Source organism: Oryctolagus cuniculus, chromosome 21 (genome assembly GCF_964237555.1).
Source record: "Oryctolagus cuniculus chromosome 21, mOryCun1.1, whole genome shotgun sequence".
Taxonomy (NCBI): Eukaryota; Metazoa; Chordata; class Mammalia; order Lagomorpha; family Leporidae; genus Oryctolagus; species Oryctolagus cuniculus.
In genome coordinates this window covers 26,512,711-26,531,696 of record NC_091452.1, presented here as the reverse complement: position 1 = coordinate 26,531,696, position 18,986 = coordinate 26,512,711, and the positions used below count along the sequence as shown (strand labels likewise).

General features: G+C 39.5%; 1 protein-coding gene across 1 annotated transcript in view; it reads right to left on the bottom strand.

The window, feature by feature from the left end:
- Positions 1 to 16,358: 16,358 nt before the first annotated feature.
- Positions 16,359 to 18,986, bottom strand: part of LOC100350369 (zinc finger protein 300-like) — a 122,895-nt gene continuing 120,267 nt past the window's right edge. Inside the window, exon 5 of the mRNA XM_070065871.1 lies at positions 16,359 to 17,343. Within this exon, the coding sequence (XP_069921972.1) occupies positions 17,309 to 17,343 (35 nt within the window). The 3' untranslated portion in view covers positions 16,359 to 17,308. The remainder of the gene's footprint in view (positions 17,344 to 18,986) is intronic.

Below are 18,986 nucleotides of genomic sequence, written 5' to 3'. Positions count from 1 at the left end.
TTTTATGCCATCTCTAGCACAAGGCCCATCTTTTTTTTCCAAAATTATTTGAAATGCAGTGACATAAAGGGGTACACACACACACACAGAGAGAGAGAGAGAGAGAAAGGGAGAGAGAGAGAGAGAGAGAGAGAGAGAGATTTCATTAAGTGGTTCAGCACACAACTGGATGCAATGACTGAGCCAGACCAATTCCAGGAGCCTGGAAATCCATCTGGGCCTTCTGTGTGGTTGTTAGTGGTCCAAGTATTTGGGTCACCTTCTTTTGTCCCCCATTAGCAAGGAGCTTGATTGGAAACACGTCAGACAGAACTAGAGCTTGCACTCTGAAATGGGCTATTGGCAATATAAATGACAGGTTAGTCCACTATGCCACAACGTAAGCCTGGTCTATTTCATCATTTTATCTTTTTCTATGGACTTCTTTTTTAAAATAGTAAACAAATTTCATGGATTTCGTATTACAGATTTAGAAACATAGCAATACTTCTCACCCTTCCCACCATCTCCCCATGCTCCCCCCCTTCCTCCTCTTTCCTTTTTTATTGGTTTAAATTTTCTGTCCATAAACTTTCATATGCACTTAGAATCTGTTTTCATGCTATTTTTCAGGTGATCTTTGTTTAGTTTTGAGGAATTTTGATGTAGCTAACTTTTTTAAAATCCCCCAACATGCAATTCTCTATAAAAGTGTCTTTAAGTCTAATAATTACCAGGAGTGATGACAGTTTCTATATGAAAGGGTGATTTTGCTTATATTCTTTGTATGTGTCAATTTAATCAATAATTTTAACCATTTCCCATATAATTGTTTCACAGTGTTATTGCTGTTACCGTTTTTACCCAGTGGTAGTCACAGAAACATCACGATCATTTTATATTGCTATGTGCATGCAGTTTTTATTTCTAATTAGCCTATTTTGTTGCAATCCACTGTAAATAAATGTCCCTGTAAAATACAAATTAAGCTTTTGCAAAACATGTTAGGTTTGTTGACAATTTCATTCTTGTTAATCATGTCAATAAAATCTGTAAATCAACTAATGAAGTTTTAATTGCATATTTTCTGAAAGTTGGATACTGGTTTCATATTTTTAATTCATTCATATTTTTAATGATACATGTTCTTTTTATTTCATTTTTTGATTTGTAGAGACATCAAATTGAAATTGGTATTGAATTTTTCAATACATTAAATTGAGAAACTGATATATTTAAATTACTTCATCAAGTTGCCAAAATGTATCTTAATTTATGTTCCTACAGTTTTCTGTACTTTGTAAATAAGATTTTATGGATTTTTTAAAAAAATTCCCCTTATCTGCTTTGAATTTGTTGACATATCTGTAGGCATTGTTTTGTATAGCAATAAAATATAATATTAAATATACCTGAATCATTTATAGTTTGTGTTTGAGTTAATGTCCATGTATACGATAAATAATCTGTTTCATACCAATTCAGGCAGAGGAGACTTGGGCTGATTTTCATCTATGATTGAATATGAGGTTATCAATGATATATTTCTTATGGGAGCCATGCATATTATCTTCCCACTCATACTTTTCAGAAGTCACTAGGTCCTACTGTCATAATGTAGGCTGCCAGATTATATATATACCACATTTACATGCTATATATTATTTATTGTTTGTTACATATTATGTATGTATTACATATTTATCCTAGCCCTGCAAACACATTATTCTATCATTTTCATTGTGATATCATGAAATTGCTCAATTTCCATAAGATACACTATCAACTTCCATGTACGTTGTTTCTCAGAACAGTTCTGGAGCAGTCTCATGTTATATTTCTTTTTTTTTTTTTTTGATAGGCAGAGTGGACAGTGAGAGAGAGAGACAGAGAGAAAGGTCTCCCTTTGCCGTTGTTCACCCTCCAATGGCTGCCGTGGCCAGTGCACTGCGCTGATCCGAAGGCAGGAGCCAGATGCTTCTCCTGGTCTCCCATGCGGGTGCAGAGCCCAAGCACTTGGGCCATCCTCCACTGCACTCCCTGGCCACAGCAGAGAGCTGGCCTGGAAGAGGGGCAACCGGGACAGAATCTGGCACCCCAACCAGGACTAGAACCCAATGTGCTGGTGCTGCAGGCAGAGATTAGCCTAGTGAGCTGCGGCGTCAGCCTTTCATGTTATATTTCTAATTTCTTATTTTTTTCTTTGAATTTTTGCTAAAGATTTAAAAAAATTTTTTTTGACAGGCAGAGTGGACAGTGAGAGAGAGAGCAAGACAGAGAGAAAGGTCTTCCTTTTTGCTGTTGGTTCACCCTCCAATGGCCACTGTGGCTGGTGCACTGAGGCCAGCGCACCACGCTGATCCGATGGCAGGAGCCAGGTACTTCTCCTGGTCTCCCATGGGGTGCAGGGCCCAAGGACTTGGGCCATCCTCCACTGCACTCCTGGGCCACAGCAGAGAGCTGGCCTGGAAGAGGGGCAACTGGGACAGAATCTGGCACCCTGTCTGGGACTAGAACCCGGTGTGCCGGCGCCGCAAGGCGGAGGATTAGCCTGTTGAGCCGTGGTGCTGGCGAATTTTTTCTAAAGATTTTATTTACTTATTTGACAGGTAGAGTTACAGACAGTGGGACAGAGAGACAGAGACAAAGGTCTTCCTTTTGTTGGTTCACTCTCCAAATGGCTGTAATGGCCAGAGCTGTGCTGATCCAAAGCCAGGAGCCAGGTGCTTCTTCCTGGTCTCCCATGCGGATGCAGGGGCCCAAGCACTTGGGCCATCTTCCATTGCTATCTCAGGCCACAGCAGAGAGCTGGACTGGAAGAGGAGCAACCAGGGCTAGAACTGGTGACCATATGGGATGCCGGTGCCACAAGCAGAGGATCAACCTAGAGCACCATGGTGCCAGCCCCTCTTTGAAGGCTTAACCACTAACTTTTGGAATTTTCTAAACAGTAAATTCAGACGCTTCTAGATTCAGGAGTATTATTTTAGATTTGTATGATGCTTTCCTGATTCAGGGTCTTAAAAATTTTCTGTATTTTTTAAAATGTAAATTTGTAGCTATTTTTCTATGTTCTCTAAATAGGCTTAGATTAAATTTTTGTAACTACAATACTGTTCATTTCTATATCCAGGAATCATAATATGTTGTATATTATAAATCAACACATTATTATGACTTTTTTTTATTTTTGAATTTATTACAATCACCATCATTTTTATATTTATTAACACAATGGCTTATGCCAACTTTAGGACAAGTTACCTGTGGCCAAGTTGGTGTACTTTATCTTTCTAGTGTCATCAACTTTCTCTAAATTCTGCCACTCATATTACAATGTTCAAGATCAACATTTCTCTAGCATCAGTGTCATCTTTCTCCTTTGCAAGTCATATATTATGTTATGACTGTGGACTCTTCGATGTCTATATTGACCTTTGATTTTGGAAATTATTTTACAAGTTTTTATTTGTGTTATATTTTAAATATATTCTGTTAATGTACTTAAAATATGATTTGAGATCTGCCAACTCTATTTTCCTTTACCAAAAAATTCATGTATACTTTGTCACTTATGCTCTTGCTACAAAAGTATTCACTTCTATCCAATATCAAAATGGGTATATAGTCCTAAAAACACTTGTTTTCCTAGTCAGCATACTCATCTTGAAGTTAGGAAATTGCCCACATTTCTTTCAGTTGTTTAATGCCTTCCATGATTGTTTCTTTGGAAAATTGTTTAACAACAAAGGAGATTTGGAGATGTTCAAGTTCTTCCATCTGCTGGTTTACTTCCCAGATGGCCACAACATCCGGAGTTGCACTGATCCAAAGCCAGGAGCCAGGAAATTCTTCCATGTCTCCCATGTGGGTGCAGGGGTCCAAGGACTTGCACCATCTTCTACTGCTTTCTCAGGCCATAGTGGAGAGCTGGATTGGAAGTGGAGCAGCCAGGACTCAAACCAGCACCTATATGGGATGCTGGCGCTGCAGGCAGCAGCTTTACTGGCTATGCCACAGTGCCAGCCCCTCTTTACACTTTTTTTTTTTTGACAGGCAGAGTGGACAGTGAGAGAGAGACAGAGAGAGAAAGGTCTTCCTTTGCCGTTGGTTCACCCTCCAATGGCCGCCGCTGCAGCTGGCGCACCGCGCTGATCCGATGGCAGGAGCCAGGATCCAGGTGCTTTTCCTGGTCTCCCATGGGGTGCAGGGCCCAAGCACCTGGGCCATCCTCCACTGCACTCCCTGGCCACAGCAGAGAGCTGGCCTGGAAGAGGGGCAACTGGGACAGAATCCGGCACCCCGACCGGGACTAGAACCCGGTGTGCCAGCGCCGCAAGGTGGAGGATTAGCCTATTGAGCCACGGCGCCGGCCCCTCTTTATACTTTTGAGGACACATATTTGCTTCAAAGATTGCTTAATTTTCAGATATTCAAAATTTGTCATTAACTTTAAAGTGAAAGTCATTGACTTTAAACTGAGGCAATCTTACCTTAGCTTCAAGATTATTTATTTAAACTTGATTAGATTTTCTGGATTTAAGCACCTGCAATTTTTTTTTTTGTATTTTTAAATGTAATTTTATGACTTTTATCTATGTCCATTATATATGCTTGTGACCCTTTTTCTGCTTCTATTAAATTTCCCATTAGTAGACCAGTCAAAACACAATGCATATGGAAATATACACATTTCTCTGTTTTTCATGTTATATTTGAGTTTACTACTACCACCTGAGTACATAGTCAATAATCTAATTCATGCCAATTCTAGTACAGGAAACTTCAGGCTACCTTCTCTTGCCTGACTATTGTAAATTATTCTTAGGCATTTCAAATTAACAGAAAAGTGATCTCTGTTAAATATAAGAGTGGGAATAAGAGAGGGAGGAGATATACAGGTTGGCACATGCTCACTTGGACTTACCTCCAATGGTAGAGCTAGAAATGTGCCAGGGGATTCCAATTCAATCTTATCAAGGAGGCATGTACCAATGCCATCTCACTTGTTAAAGTGATAAGTTTAAGTACATAATTGATCAAAAAGATAGGGTAAGTGTCAAAGAGATTTCACAAATAAGACTAGTGTCTGCAAATAATGAAGGATAGAATTAAAAAGGAGAGAATGATCCTGCGGGGAAAGCAGGACACACAGCAGACTCATAGAATAGCAAACACCCTAAACAGCACACTGGCCTCAGAATCAACCCTTGGGGCATTCGGATCTGGCTAAAAGGCCCATGAGAGTCTCACAAGCATGGAAAGCCAAGACAATGTGGCAAAAACAACCTGAATGAAAGATCTTGGTGAACAAGATCACAGCAGAAAGAACGGGCCATCAAAGAAGGAGGCACCTTTCTCTGAAGGGAGGGAGGAACCTCCACTGTTGATACAGCCTTGACTAAATAAGTTCAGAGTTGGTGAACTCAAGGGGCTTCCATAGCCTCGACAGCTCATGGCAAGAAACTTGGGTGATTACTGACATCATAAATAAGAGTGTCAATTGTTAAATCAACAACAGGAGTCACTGTGCACATGCTCCCCACCTAGGATCTCTGTCCTTAAGGTGTTTTACTATGAGAGTTAACGATAACACTACTAGTCAAACAGTACTCTATATCTTGTGTGGTTGTGTGGTTGCAGTCTGTTGAAATCTTTGCTTAGTATATACTAAGCAAGTCTTAGTATATACTAAGTAAGTCTGTATATAAAGATAATTGAAAATGAAATTTGATGAAGGGTGGGATGGGAGAGGGAGTGGGAAATGGGATGGCTGTGGGTGGGAGGGAGGTTGGGGGGAGGGAAGCCACAACAATGCAAAAGTTGCAGCTTGTAAATTCACATTTATTAAATAAAAAAATAAAAAAGATATCATCTGTGTAAATTCCAGATATGTCCAAGCAAATTTTATGTTCATAGTATCAAAACACATTCTCGGGATAGTTCTTAGACTTTATGTACTTTAATGTCATGGAATTTGAAATTAACTTTTACTTTGGAAATTTAGGTTAATTTTTGTTTGATCTTTGAATTAATGTCACTTGCTTTTCTTATGGATTTGATTTTTTTTTTACAATGACATACTTTGAGCTGATTTTAAAATCATAAGCTTAACTATAGGCCAATCTCAGCCATGTGAACCTGTGGCCATGATGATTTAAATTATCATTGTGAGATCATCACTGCCAACATTCTATAGGTGTCCTGGAAACTTTCAGGTACACAGTTTCTCAGAGTCATCTTAACGAGGGTTATAATTCTCTCTCCTCAAGGTAATACATACATGCACATATATTTATAAAAATAATGTATGTAAAACCATTGCATGTATTTCTAAATTTTATATTACTCTGAATCAATGATTATTCATTTTTTTTTACAGGCAGAGTGGACAGTGAGAGAGAGAGACAGAGAGAAAGGTCTTCCTTTTCCGTTGTCTCACCCCACAATGGCCGCTGCAGCTGGTGTGCTGTGGCCAGTGCACCGCACTGATCCGAAGCCAGGAGCCAGGTGCTTTCTCCTGGTCTCTCATGCGGGTGCAGGGACAAAGGACTTGGGCCATCCTCCACTGCATTCCTAGGCCACAGCAGAGAGCTGGAGTGGAAGAGGGGCAACTGGGACAGAATCCGGCGCCCTGACCAGGACTAGAACCTGGTGTGCTGGTGCCACAGGTGGAGGATTAGCCTATTGAGCCATGGCACTGGCCAATTATTCAGTTTTTTGATGATTCATATTTTCTTCTATGAATCTAGATATTGGTACATGTTATGATAACTTGACGATTATGTAAGGGCAAATATATTGACCTGGTTTTTAATTCTAAAATTTAATTGATTGTTTATTTACTTTAAGAGATTGATAGAGAGGTGAAGACAAGCAGAGTGCGAGCTACAATATGATGTTTCATTTACAATCCTGTAATGACAATGAATTGCATTATTATGGGACTCTGAACTATATTGTTCTGATGATAAGTCAGTTACACAAATTTTGAATGTGTAGCTCTAGTTATAAACGTCTTTGCTTTTATGCTTTCCTGGTTATTGGCTTAATTTGGTTTTATTTGTATACATTATTTTTTCTTATTTTCTATGTTTAATTTATACGTAATGGACTATTATTTACAAAAATCCCTTATATGTGCTTGTCGCATTTTATTGTTATCATCAAGTACCTCTTTTGCATATTTTGTCTTTGAATTTATTCTTTTCAGCTTTGTATATGATAAGTAACCCAATGAAAGCCTATCTTAGGACTAAACCTGGCCAGCGCTGCGGCTCACTAGGCTAATCACCTTGTGGCGCCGACACACCAGGTTCTAGTCCCGGTCGGGGCGCTGGATTCTGTCCCAGTTGCCCCTCTTCCAGGCCAGCTCTCTGCTGTGGCCAGGGAGTGCAGTGGAGGATGGCCCAAGTCCTTGGGCCCTGCACCCCATGGGAGACCAGGGTAAGTACCTGGCTCCTGCCATTGGATCAGCGCCGTGCGCCGGCCGCAGTGTGCTGGGGGCGGTGGCCATTGGAGGGTGAACCAATGGCAAAGGAAGACCTTTCTGTCTGTCTCGCTCTCTCTCTCACTGTCCAATCTGCCTGTCAAAAAAAAAAAAAAAAAAAGAAAAAAGGACTAAACCTATCAATGTGTTCCTTGGCTTTTAACATTGAAAGGTCATCAACATACTCAAAACTTTGTTAATTTTCTTGGCCTCTTTTATTTTTATGTTTCATCAACAGCACTTCAAGCCCATATTATTATTCTGACTTTCCAGGTGATATATTTTTAATTTTTTGATGGTTTATGGGAATGTAATAAGCCATTGTTTGTTGATATATTTACAGTGTAGCTCTAAGTGTCAATATCTTTCTTTTTATTTTTTTGACAGGCAGAGTAGACAGTGAGAGAGAGAGATAGAAAGGTCTTCCTTTTGCCGTTGGTTCACCCTCCAATGACCGCTGCGGCCAGCGCGCTGCGGCCGGCACACTGCGCTGATCTGATGGCAGGAGCCAGGTGCTTCTCCTGGTCTCCCATGGGGTGTAGGGCCCAAGCACTTGGGCCATCCTCTACTGCACTCCTGGGCCACAGCAGAGGGCTGGCCTGGAAGAGGGGCAACCGGGAAAGAATCTGGCGCCCTGACCGGGACTAGAACCCGGTGTGCCAGCGCCGCAAGGCGGAGGGTTAGCCTAGTGAGCCACAGTGCTGGCCGTCAATATCTCTCATTTAAGGTTTTTTAAAAATATAAATTGTATAATGTTTTCATCAATTCTCATTCCTTTTTTTTTTTCAGTTTTTCAAGTAAAGGGCACATTTAATAGAGGTTGGCTCACCCAATTCTCTTGTATATGTTGTCATGATGTATTATTGCTGCTGCATTATTGATCACTGGTACTTCTAGTAACAAGAATATAGGTTATATAAAAACATGTGCATTTCTAAAATGTGCATTGTCTTAGTTATTCTTTTCTTTTCATTGATTATTATGACCTCTTTATATCATCAACATCCTATTACAAGCCAGATCTACTACTATATTTACGCCATCTTTGCTGGCTTTTTTTGTGACATCAACAAGATAGAAATTATCTAAATTCTTTTGCATCTATTTCATGTTTCCATATTCTCAAAGCCTTCTTGACCAACCATACTCAATTTAGAAGGGAATTTTCCGGTATTTCAGAGGACTAGAAATATTTGAACTTCCTAATAGTATCTGTAATAGAAATATCTTTCCTTTGAGATATGCATGATAATTTCCAAGATGTTTGTTTTATTTTCATTCATTTATCCTTATTTCCCATGTGAAATGTACTTTAGCAGATTATATTTCCTTATCACTTTATATTCTCTACTACAAAATAACAGTTCTTTTTCTAATTTTTTTTTCTAAAGGTCTTTCTTCCATTGGTTTACCCCGCAAATGGCCGCCATGGCTGGCACACATTGCAGCGATCTGAAGCCAGGAGCCAGGTGCTTCCTCCTGGTCTCCCATGTGGGTGCAGGGGCCCAAGACTTGGACCATCCTCCACTGCACTCCTGGGCCACAGCAGGGAGCCAGAATGGAAGAGGAGCAACCGGGACAGAACTGGCACCCCAACCAGGTATAGAACCTGGAGTGCCGGTGCCACAGGCAGAGGATTAGCCCAGTGAGCCATGGTGCAAGCCAATAACAGTTCTTCTAATAATAATCACTTATAATTTATACTCTAGTATGAGGCCCCAGTTCCTGCAAATTTTATGTGATTTTTTACATGTAATATTAATGGAAAGTTACTCATTATATATTATATTTTCCTTGAACTCACCCATTTTCTAGAAAACATACAGCATTATATTTATCATTATATTTATATCTCTTTTTCTTTTACCTTTGAATTCAAGGCTATCATTTTTATATAATTTCAGTTTCTTAGTATATCTTGTTCCTAGCATCAAGAGTCTACCATACATCTTGATTGGCTTTTTCCTTGTAAGATTAACAGCTACTTAAAAAGCTTCTAAATTTTTTTTTAATCTTTCTCATACACAGCATCTCTGAACAATCAAACACCAATATTCTGTGTCATGGTTTGAGAATCACATTTTTTTAAATTTAGGAGTTTTGGCAAACTCGAAATCTATTACTAGCATTGAAAATTTAACAATTTCATTCAAGTGAGAGAACCTTCCCATTAGGATTTTTCTGTAAAGTGACATTTTTCTTGATTTAATTCCTGTAATATGTAATATATTGAATCTGTTAAAACTGAAAAACTGAACATAATAAACAAAAAAGAAAAGAATTTTCATCAATTCCATTGAATTTACTCAGCACTTAGTAATTACTACTACTAAGCTACTCAGTTCTGTACAAAGTAATCATAATTTATACAGTGATACAAATGGCATTTTATTTTTCTTTGATTTCATTACTTTCACCAGTGCATATCATAAGCATCAAGTGTAAGCAGAAAATAAGACTATTGGTTACTGGTTTTTATTCTTTCTGCAGAGTGTACATACTACATATCATTTATTTTTAATTTTTTATTTATATAAGTTGAACAAATAATTTATTTCATATATGTAGTTTTAAAAAAATAAAGATATTTTCCACACTTCCTCTTTCCTGCCCATTCTCTGACCTTTCCTTCTGATTACTTTATTATTTTTCTCCTCTTAATCTTTTTTAAAGATTTATTTTATTTGCCAGTCCCAATGGGAGAAATATCATATGTTCTCCCTGATTGGTGACAACTAACCAAGCACCAGAAAGGAAATCTGTTGAAGTGAAATGGACACTATGAGAAATGGCGACTTGATCAGCCCTTGCTCTGCCTGTTGATGAACAAGTTAATACTTTATCCCTTTTAGTAGGTTTTTTTGTTCTACTTACTACTATTGGTTGAACTCTAATTAATACACAATTATTCTTAAGTATTGAAACTTAACTAAAAAGTGATCCCTGTTAAATATAAGAGTGGGAATAAGAGAGGGAAGAGATGTACAATTTGGGACATGTTCAATTGGACTTGCCCCAAATGGTAGAGTTAAAAACATGCCAGGGGATTCCAATTCAATCCCATCAAGGTGGCATGTACCAATGCCATCTCACTAGTCCAAGTGATCCATTTCTGTTCACAATTGATCATAATGAAAGGACTAAGAGTCAAAGGGATCACTTAAACAAGACTAGTGTCTGCAAATACTAACTGATAGAATAAAAAAGGGAGAGAACAATCCAACATGGGAAGTGGGATACACAGTAGACTCATAGAATGGCAGATGTCCTAAACAGCACTCTGGCTCAGAATCAGCCCTTAAGGCATTCAGATCTGGCTAAAGAGTCCATGAGAGTATTTCAGGCATGGAAAGCCAAGACACTCTAGCAAAAAAAAAAAAAAAAAAAAAAAAAAAAACCTAAATGAAAGATCTCTGTGAGTGAGATCCCAGCAGAAAGAATGGACCATCAAAGAAGGAGGTTCCTTTCTCTGAAGGGAGGAGAGAACTTCCATTTTGACTGTGTTCTTGTCTAAATAAGATCGAAGTTGGCGAACTCAAGAGGCTTCCATAGCCTTGGCAACTCATGACAAGAGCCTAGGGAGATTACTGAAGCCATAAACAATAGTGTCAATTGTTAAATCAAGTCACTGTGCACTTACTCCCCATGTAGGATCTCTGTCCTTAATGTTTTGTACAATATGAATTAATGCTATAACTAGTACTCAAACAGTAGTTTACACTTTGTGTTTCTGTGTAGGTGCAAACTGTTGAAATCTTTACTTAATATATACTAAACTGATCTTCCATATATAAAGATAATTGAAAATGAATCAATATGAATGGAAGGGGAGAGGGAGCGGGAGATGGGAGGGTTGCAGGTGGGAGGGAGGTTATAGGGGGGAAAAGCCACTATAATCCAAAATCTGTACTCTGGAGATTTATATTTATTAAATAAAAGTTTAAAAAAAAGTAGGGCAGCTGAGACATAAACTGGCATCCATATGGAATGCTGGATTTCTAAGTGGCATCATTACCCACACCACAATGGAGGTCCTCAGAATGCTTTTCTATGGTTGATGATTATTCTAGTTTCTTAGTCTATAAAATGTTTATTCATGTCTTTTGTCCATTCTTCTATGGCTATCTTTTTCTTGCAGTATTAGCAGTTCTTTATATTATGGATATTAATCTCATTAGTAAACATAATATAAGTATCTTGTCTTTCAGAACTGCATTTTCATTATTTTTATGGTAATTTCAGTAGGGCACACATTCCTAATATTACTAAAGTGGTATTTGTTTTTTTCTTAATAAATTCTTTGCATATCTTTTTTTTTCTATTTTTTTATTTTTAATTTTGCTTAAAGAATACAAATTTTATGCATTTCATATATACAAACTTAGGAACATAGTGATTCTTCACAACCTATCCTCACCACTGCCCATATTCCCACACTTCTTCCTACTCCCTCTCCAATTCACATTCTTATTTTTAGCAAAGATTTATTTTCATTTAATTTATATTCATAAGACTAACCCTACACTAGGTGTTTAACAAATCATATGAAGAAAAACAAAACAAAACAAAAAACACTGGGTCTCAACACATGAGACACAGGCTGTTCAAAATCATCAACCTCAAAGTATCAATTCCACTCCTATAGACTGCTTTTTAGATGCCCTTTTGATATGCTGGCCTGACTTTAATAGAAAGCTTAAATAGTACTTACTTCTGAGTTTCTGAAGGCTTAGTGACTCCACACATAACCATGTTAAGAATAACCACCTGCACTTGCTAGATTTGTGTAGGTCATATATTACACCAGAGTGTAGCTATGGCTCATTGATAAGGTTGGATGCACAAATATTTCATGATAATTGGATAATCTTGACTAAGCAAACTATTAATTATTGAATAATAGTTTGCATTTTGCTTGGGCCAAATATATTGTTATGCTATGCCACCCCTATATGTTTTACTTAATGTTTCTGATATCATTTTGTCATTACTTTCTAATGGATAAACTAATTTTCCTGAGTAAAATTATGAAAAATTTACCCCATCAATGGTATAAAACAAAAAAAATCGGCGACCTGGTAGACACTGTTTACACAGCAATGCTGTTTCAGACATTATGAGTGCTGTGCATTCACTCATTGTGACTGGCCAATGGAGTGAACCAACACATGGAAACTTTCTCTCTTTTTCTGTGTCTCTCTTCCCTCCTCAAGAAATACATTTCTAAAATCAGTTAAAAGGTTAAGTACCTCAAGTGTTAGTAAATAGTCATATTTCGCGAGTTTAAGTAAAATCTTGAGTTATAAAATGATATCTATACATGGACCCATAGTACACTATTCTCAAGCACTTTTATAGAACAAGATCTATCATTCTTGTCTATTAAAAAACAATGAGGTGGTGATCAATTTGTTTATATGTCTTTGCTGTGAATTAAAACACTTTTGTAGGATAAATATCTAAAGTATTATTTTCCCAAGAATTTTTGTCTTCCTTGTTGTTTAAAATTGTGGATAATATTTAGATGTATATATTTGTTTCCTAAAACAAAGTACAGAATAATAATATGTACAAGGAACTTTGACTAATAAACAACCTAGTATATTATATATGGTGTGACAATTGAAAAAAATAAAGTACATTTCCTACCTTTCTACTGCAGTAGAAAAAGAACCTTCAATCAAATAAATATAATTCAAAAAGTGTGATAGTTTTAACACTTAAAATTTTTGTCTGATTATGAAAAAAATATATCTGTCTTTTGTTAGCATTTTTCATGTGAGAGAAGGATGGCAGAGATTGTATTTATGTATTTTCAAGAAATCATAGCAATCAACAGTGTACATCTAATCTTTCACACTGTAATATTTACTAGAATTCTTATAGAATGCATTTATATACATTCTATAAGACACCCTATTCTTAATGTCCCTCACTAATCATCCAGATTCCCCTCCTGGTTATAGACTTACCAGGAGGGCTGCAATAAAGCCTGAGGAAGAGAATATGATCCAAACTGTGGATACTGTAGTGATACATCCCACATCTCATCTCATGGATTGAGCCGTTTTCAGAAACATCTCCCTTGAGAAAGCACTGATTCACAGAGTTGGGACCTTGTCCCTGGATGCAAGTACAATATTGACCCTGGTCAGTATCAGCCAGAATCACATAACCCAAAAATCAGCTCAGTACTGACAGGGGCAGTAGTAGATATGGGGCAGGCACTTGTACACTCAGAACTGAGGGCTTTGTTTCTGCATTTGGGGAGGGTGCAGTCTGAGGTCCCTGCAACTTTCCTGGTGTTGTCTGCTTTGGTCAGCAGCGTTCCACAGAGAGTGACCACAGGTTTAGTGTTACAAGTGCCCAGCAGGTCACTAATTCTCAGGACCAGTTTAAAGACCTCTTGAAAAAGGTCTTATGTATCAGCCAGGGATGTGAGCTCAGGACCTAAGAAGCTACCAAATGCTCATTCAGTCTGAACTTTGCAATCAACTGTGACCAGCCCTAGATCCATAATGGAGAATTAGACCCTGGTAAGCAGTAACAAGAACTTTAGTCTGTTCTCACAGTTTGACCTAGACAGGAGGAAAAGGCAGCAACTGGGAAGGAGGCCATAGAGCACCAGATATGACAGTGGTTTGGGAAATTTTCTGAATGTATCTTAGCAAAACAACTTGAAACAAGGATGAAGTAAGTGTTATGAACAAGGCAGTGAGCTTGGGCTCAGGATTTATGGGCTGACCACACACAGGAAAAGGAGGAGTCAGTGTGACTAGGATAACCATCACCTGCTCTGGGCCTGACAGGAGTAAGATGGGGAAACAGGTGTTGCATGCAGTCAGTGAACAGAAGAGACAGATGGACAAGTGGATGCCTTCTTAGGGTGTGGCAATGCCACTCTTGATGGCACCAAGGTGCATGATCCCAACAGTAACAAATTCCTGGGTCAGACCTGCACATCAATCAGTCCCTGTGGATTGTTACTGTGAGTAAACAGCCCACCCAACCATGGGCAGCCCATCCATTCTCATGATAAGCCTCTCTCAGTTCCCAGCAACAATAATGTATTCTGCCTGGAAAGGACAACCTGATGTCAAAGCCAGTATCCCACATGGACACCAAGGAACCTTGCCTAGCCTTGTGCTCTCTGTGTTCCTGCCCATACTAGATGATCCTTAAGGGCCACCTTGTCCCTCTCCTCCTCAGTCTGCTGGGTGAATCGTGGGGCCTGATGGGAACAATGCTGCTACTTCTGTGACCCTCCATGGGAGGTGGATGGCACATACCTCTTTCTGCCTTGCCTTCCAGTTAGATGAAGCTGCCACATGACAAGGTTCTGTGGACTGTGGGCAATCTCAGCAGTTAGCTGAGCCCAGGCACATTTCTCCCCACCCCTGCCTTCTGCCAATCAGGTAAACTACTGGGTGTGGCCCAGGCCCATTAAGCCATCTGGGAAGCCAATTGACCTTCAAGCTGATTCGATAGGCATATTGGCACCAGTGTCCATTCTGTCCAATGGTTAGTGTTCCACAGAGTTGGTTACACCCCTTTTACCTGCCCTTTATAATATACATGCCTGTGATTAAAAGCAGGCATGTTCACAGAAGTCTGCCCCCCAGCTTCTCATGTGGGAAAGTGACTCAGCAACATGGTGAAAAATAGCCACCCACATCTTTAAGCTCAGCTTTTCCTCCTGCACTCATTCAACCCTGCATCCCCTGCCCAGACCATGGGTGGGGATGGGGGAAAACAGGGCTTGGGTGCACTTGTGATGTAGAGGGTGCTCTCACAGACCTGTCCCAGACTTGTATTGGCTTCCTACCAGTGGGCAAACTCTGAAGGGGGAGGGAACCTCACTCATGACTACTGTGGCATCCACAGGCACCATGGTAACCTACATTCTGGCAGCTCAGTCATGTGCACCGGCCCCAGGCCACCATGAGGGATGAGGGCAGTGCCCACTCCAGCAAGCCCAACCTGGGCTCCCATGGCTCTGTAGGCTACTATGCCAACCTGCTGCAATTAAATTCAGACACAAATGAGAAAGACTTTTCAATTTAACCCTATAATTACCATCACAGGATGTCCCCACATTGTAACTGAATACCAAGAAATTTTTCTCTTTTAATCCAGAATTGCTGGCTTCAAAAATATTGCTTTGTAACTCACTGAATTTACTTTGCAATCTATATTTTAGCAGGTTTCTGATGCTATAGCAACAGGTTATTGATCAGTGCTAAGTGAAAACACCAATGAGTAATCAATGTTAATTATAGATAAATACAATTTTAACTTTGAGTAAGTTCAGATAGAGATATAATATCAGAATCTTAAGTCATTTAGGTTAAGTGCTAAATGTAAAATAGTTTAATAACACTTAGAAGTAAATAAGCTCGGGCCGGCGCCGCGGCTCACTAGGCTAATCCTCCGCCTAGCGGCGCCGGCACACCGGGTTCTAGTCCGGTTCAGGGCACCGGATTCTGTCCCGGTTGCCCCTCTTCCAGGCCAGCTCTCTGCTGAGGCCAGGGAGTGCAGTGGAGGATGGCCCAGGTGCTTGGGCCCTGCACCCCATGGGAGACCAGGAAAAGCACCTGGCTCCTGGCTCCTGCCATCGGATCAGCGCGGTGTGCTGGCCGCAGTGCGCCGGCCGCAGCGGCCATTGGAGGGTGAACCAACGGCAAAGGAAGACCTTTCTCTCTGTCTCTCTCTCTCACTGTCCACTCTGCCTGTCAAAAAAATTAAATTAAATTAAAATAAATCTATTGGTAAGATGAAACTAAAAATGCTTCATATGTGTGTGCTTAAATTTGCTAGTTAAGCAACAAACATGTATTCTTAAAATTTATAAAATACATTGGACCTTCTAGTAAATATTTTCGTAAGTTGTTATTTAATGGCTGAAACTGCTATTTCCTCATTTCTCTATTCTCTTTAAGTTGGGAAACTGACTCTGTGCTGAGGGATTCTCCAGGATATACAGTATGATTTCCAGATCTTATGAAAGGAGGGGCTAACAATGTTACATAATGGAAGAGCAAAATGAGAGCTTAAATTGTAACTTTACAACCAAATTTGCTTCACCATGGATCTCAAATCCCTTTGCGCTAGATGGTGAAAGTGGGGTCTTAAGCTTTAATGTGATTATGCAGATTAGATTAAGTTTACAAATTACCATGTTAGATTGGATTTTTTGAAAGTGGTCATATAGATAGGATTAATGGTTATAGTGATCATATAATAAAATTAATGCAATTATAGAGGAGTGAATGCTCCGACACGGGAAGGAGTTCTCACAGCAGACTCACAGAGTGGCAATCACTTTAATTAGCACTCAGTGACCTCAGAATTAGCCCTAAAGGCATTCTGGTCTGGCAAAAGGCTCACAAGAATATTTCAGGTGTGGAAATCCAGGACACATGTGGGAAATGTGTTCCTGCATGGAGAATCTCCCTGGGTGAAATCCCAGTGGAAAAAAATGGTCATCTTTTCCAGAAATTCTTTGCCTGTTCCAATATCTTGAAGGGTTTCTCCAATGTTCTCTAGTACCTTGATGGTGTCAGGTCGTAGATTTAGGACTTTAATCCATGTTGAGTGGATTTTTGTGTAAGGTGCAAGGTAGGGGTCTTGCTTCATGCTTCCGCACGTGGAAATCCAGTTTTCCCAGCACCATTTATTGAATAGACTGTCCTTGCTCCAGGAATTGGTTTTAGATCCTTGATCAAATATAAGTTGGCTATAGATGTTTGGGTTGATTTCTGGTGTTTCAATTCTGTTCCATTGGTCTATCCATCTGTTTCTGTACCAGTACCATGCACAAGCAGTCAAAGCCAAAATCAACTATTGGGATTGCATCAAATTGAGAAGTTTCTGTACTGCAAAAGAAACAGTCAGGAGAGTGAAGAGACAACCGACAGAATGGGAAAAAATATTTGCAAACTATGCAACAGACTAAGGGTTAATAACCAGAATCTACAAAGAGATCAAGAAACTCCACAAAAACAAAACCAACAACCCACTTAAGAGATGGGCCAAGGACTTCAATAGACATTTTTCAAAAGAGGAAATCCAAATGGCCAACAGGCACATGAAAAATGTTCTAGGTCATTAGCAATCAGGGAAATGCAAATCAAAACCACAATGAGGTTTCACCTCACCCCGGTTAGAATGGCTCACATGCAGAAAGCTACCAACAACAGATGCTGGCGAGGATGTGGGGAAAAAGGGACACTAACCCACTGTTGGTGGGAATGCAAACTGGTCAAGCCACTATGGAAGTCAGTCTGGAGATTCCTCAGAAACCTGAAGATAACCCTACCGTTCGACCCAGCCATCCCACTCCTTGGAATTTACCCAAAGGAATTTAAATTGGCAAACAAAAAAGCAGTCTGAACCCTAATGTTTATTGCAGCTCAATTCACAATAGCTAAGACCTGGAACCAACCTAAATGCCCAACAACGGTAGACTGGATAAAGAAATTATGGGATATGTACTCTTTAGAATACTATTCCGCAGTAAGAAACAATGAAATCCAGTCATTTGCAACAAAATGGAGGAATCTGGAACACATCATGCTGAGTGAAATAAGCCAGTCCCAAAGGGACAAACACCATATGTTCTCCCTGATTGGTGACAACTGACTGAACACCAAAAAGGAAAACTGTTGAAGTGAAATGGACACTATGAGAAATGGTGACTTGATCAGCATAGCCCTGTTAATGAACAACTTAATACATTATCCCTCTTAGTAGTTTTTTTTGTCTGTTCTACTTAATATGACTGGTTTAATTCTGTAATTAATACACAGTTATTCTTAAGTGTTGAAATTTAACTGAAATGTGATCCCTGTTAAACATAAGAGTAGGAATAAGAGAGGGAAGAGATGTACAATTTGGGACATGCTCAAGCTGACTTGCCCCAAATGGTAGAGTTAGAAACATACCAGGGGACTCCAATTTAATCCCATCAAGGTGGCATGTACCAATGCCATCTCACCAGTCCAAGTGATCAATTTCAGTTCACAATTGATCATAATGAAAGGACTGAGAGTCAAAGGGAGCACATAAACAAGTCTAGTACCTGCTACTACTAACTGATAGAATAAAGGGGAGAGTGATCCAACATGGGAAGCAAGATACTCAGCAGACTCATAGAATGGTGGATGTCCTAAACAGCACTCTGGCCTCAGAATCAGCCCTAAAGGCATTTGGATCTGGCTGAAAAGCCCATGAGAGTATTTCAGGCATGGAAAGCCAAGACACTCTGGCAAAAAGATCTCTGTGAGTGAGATCCCAGTGGAAAGAACAGGTCTTCAAAGAAGGAGGTACCTTTCTCTGAAGGGAGGAGAGAACCTCCACTTTGACTATGACCTTGTCTAAACAAGATAAGAGTCGGAAAACTCAGAGGGCTTCCATAGCCTTGGAAACTCATGACTGGAGCATAGGGAGATTACTGATGCCATAGACAGGAGTGTCAATTGGTAAAGTCAACAACAGGAGTCACTGTGCACTTACTCCT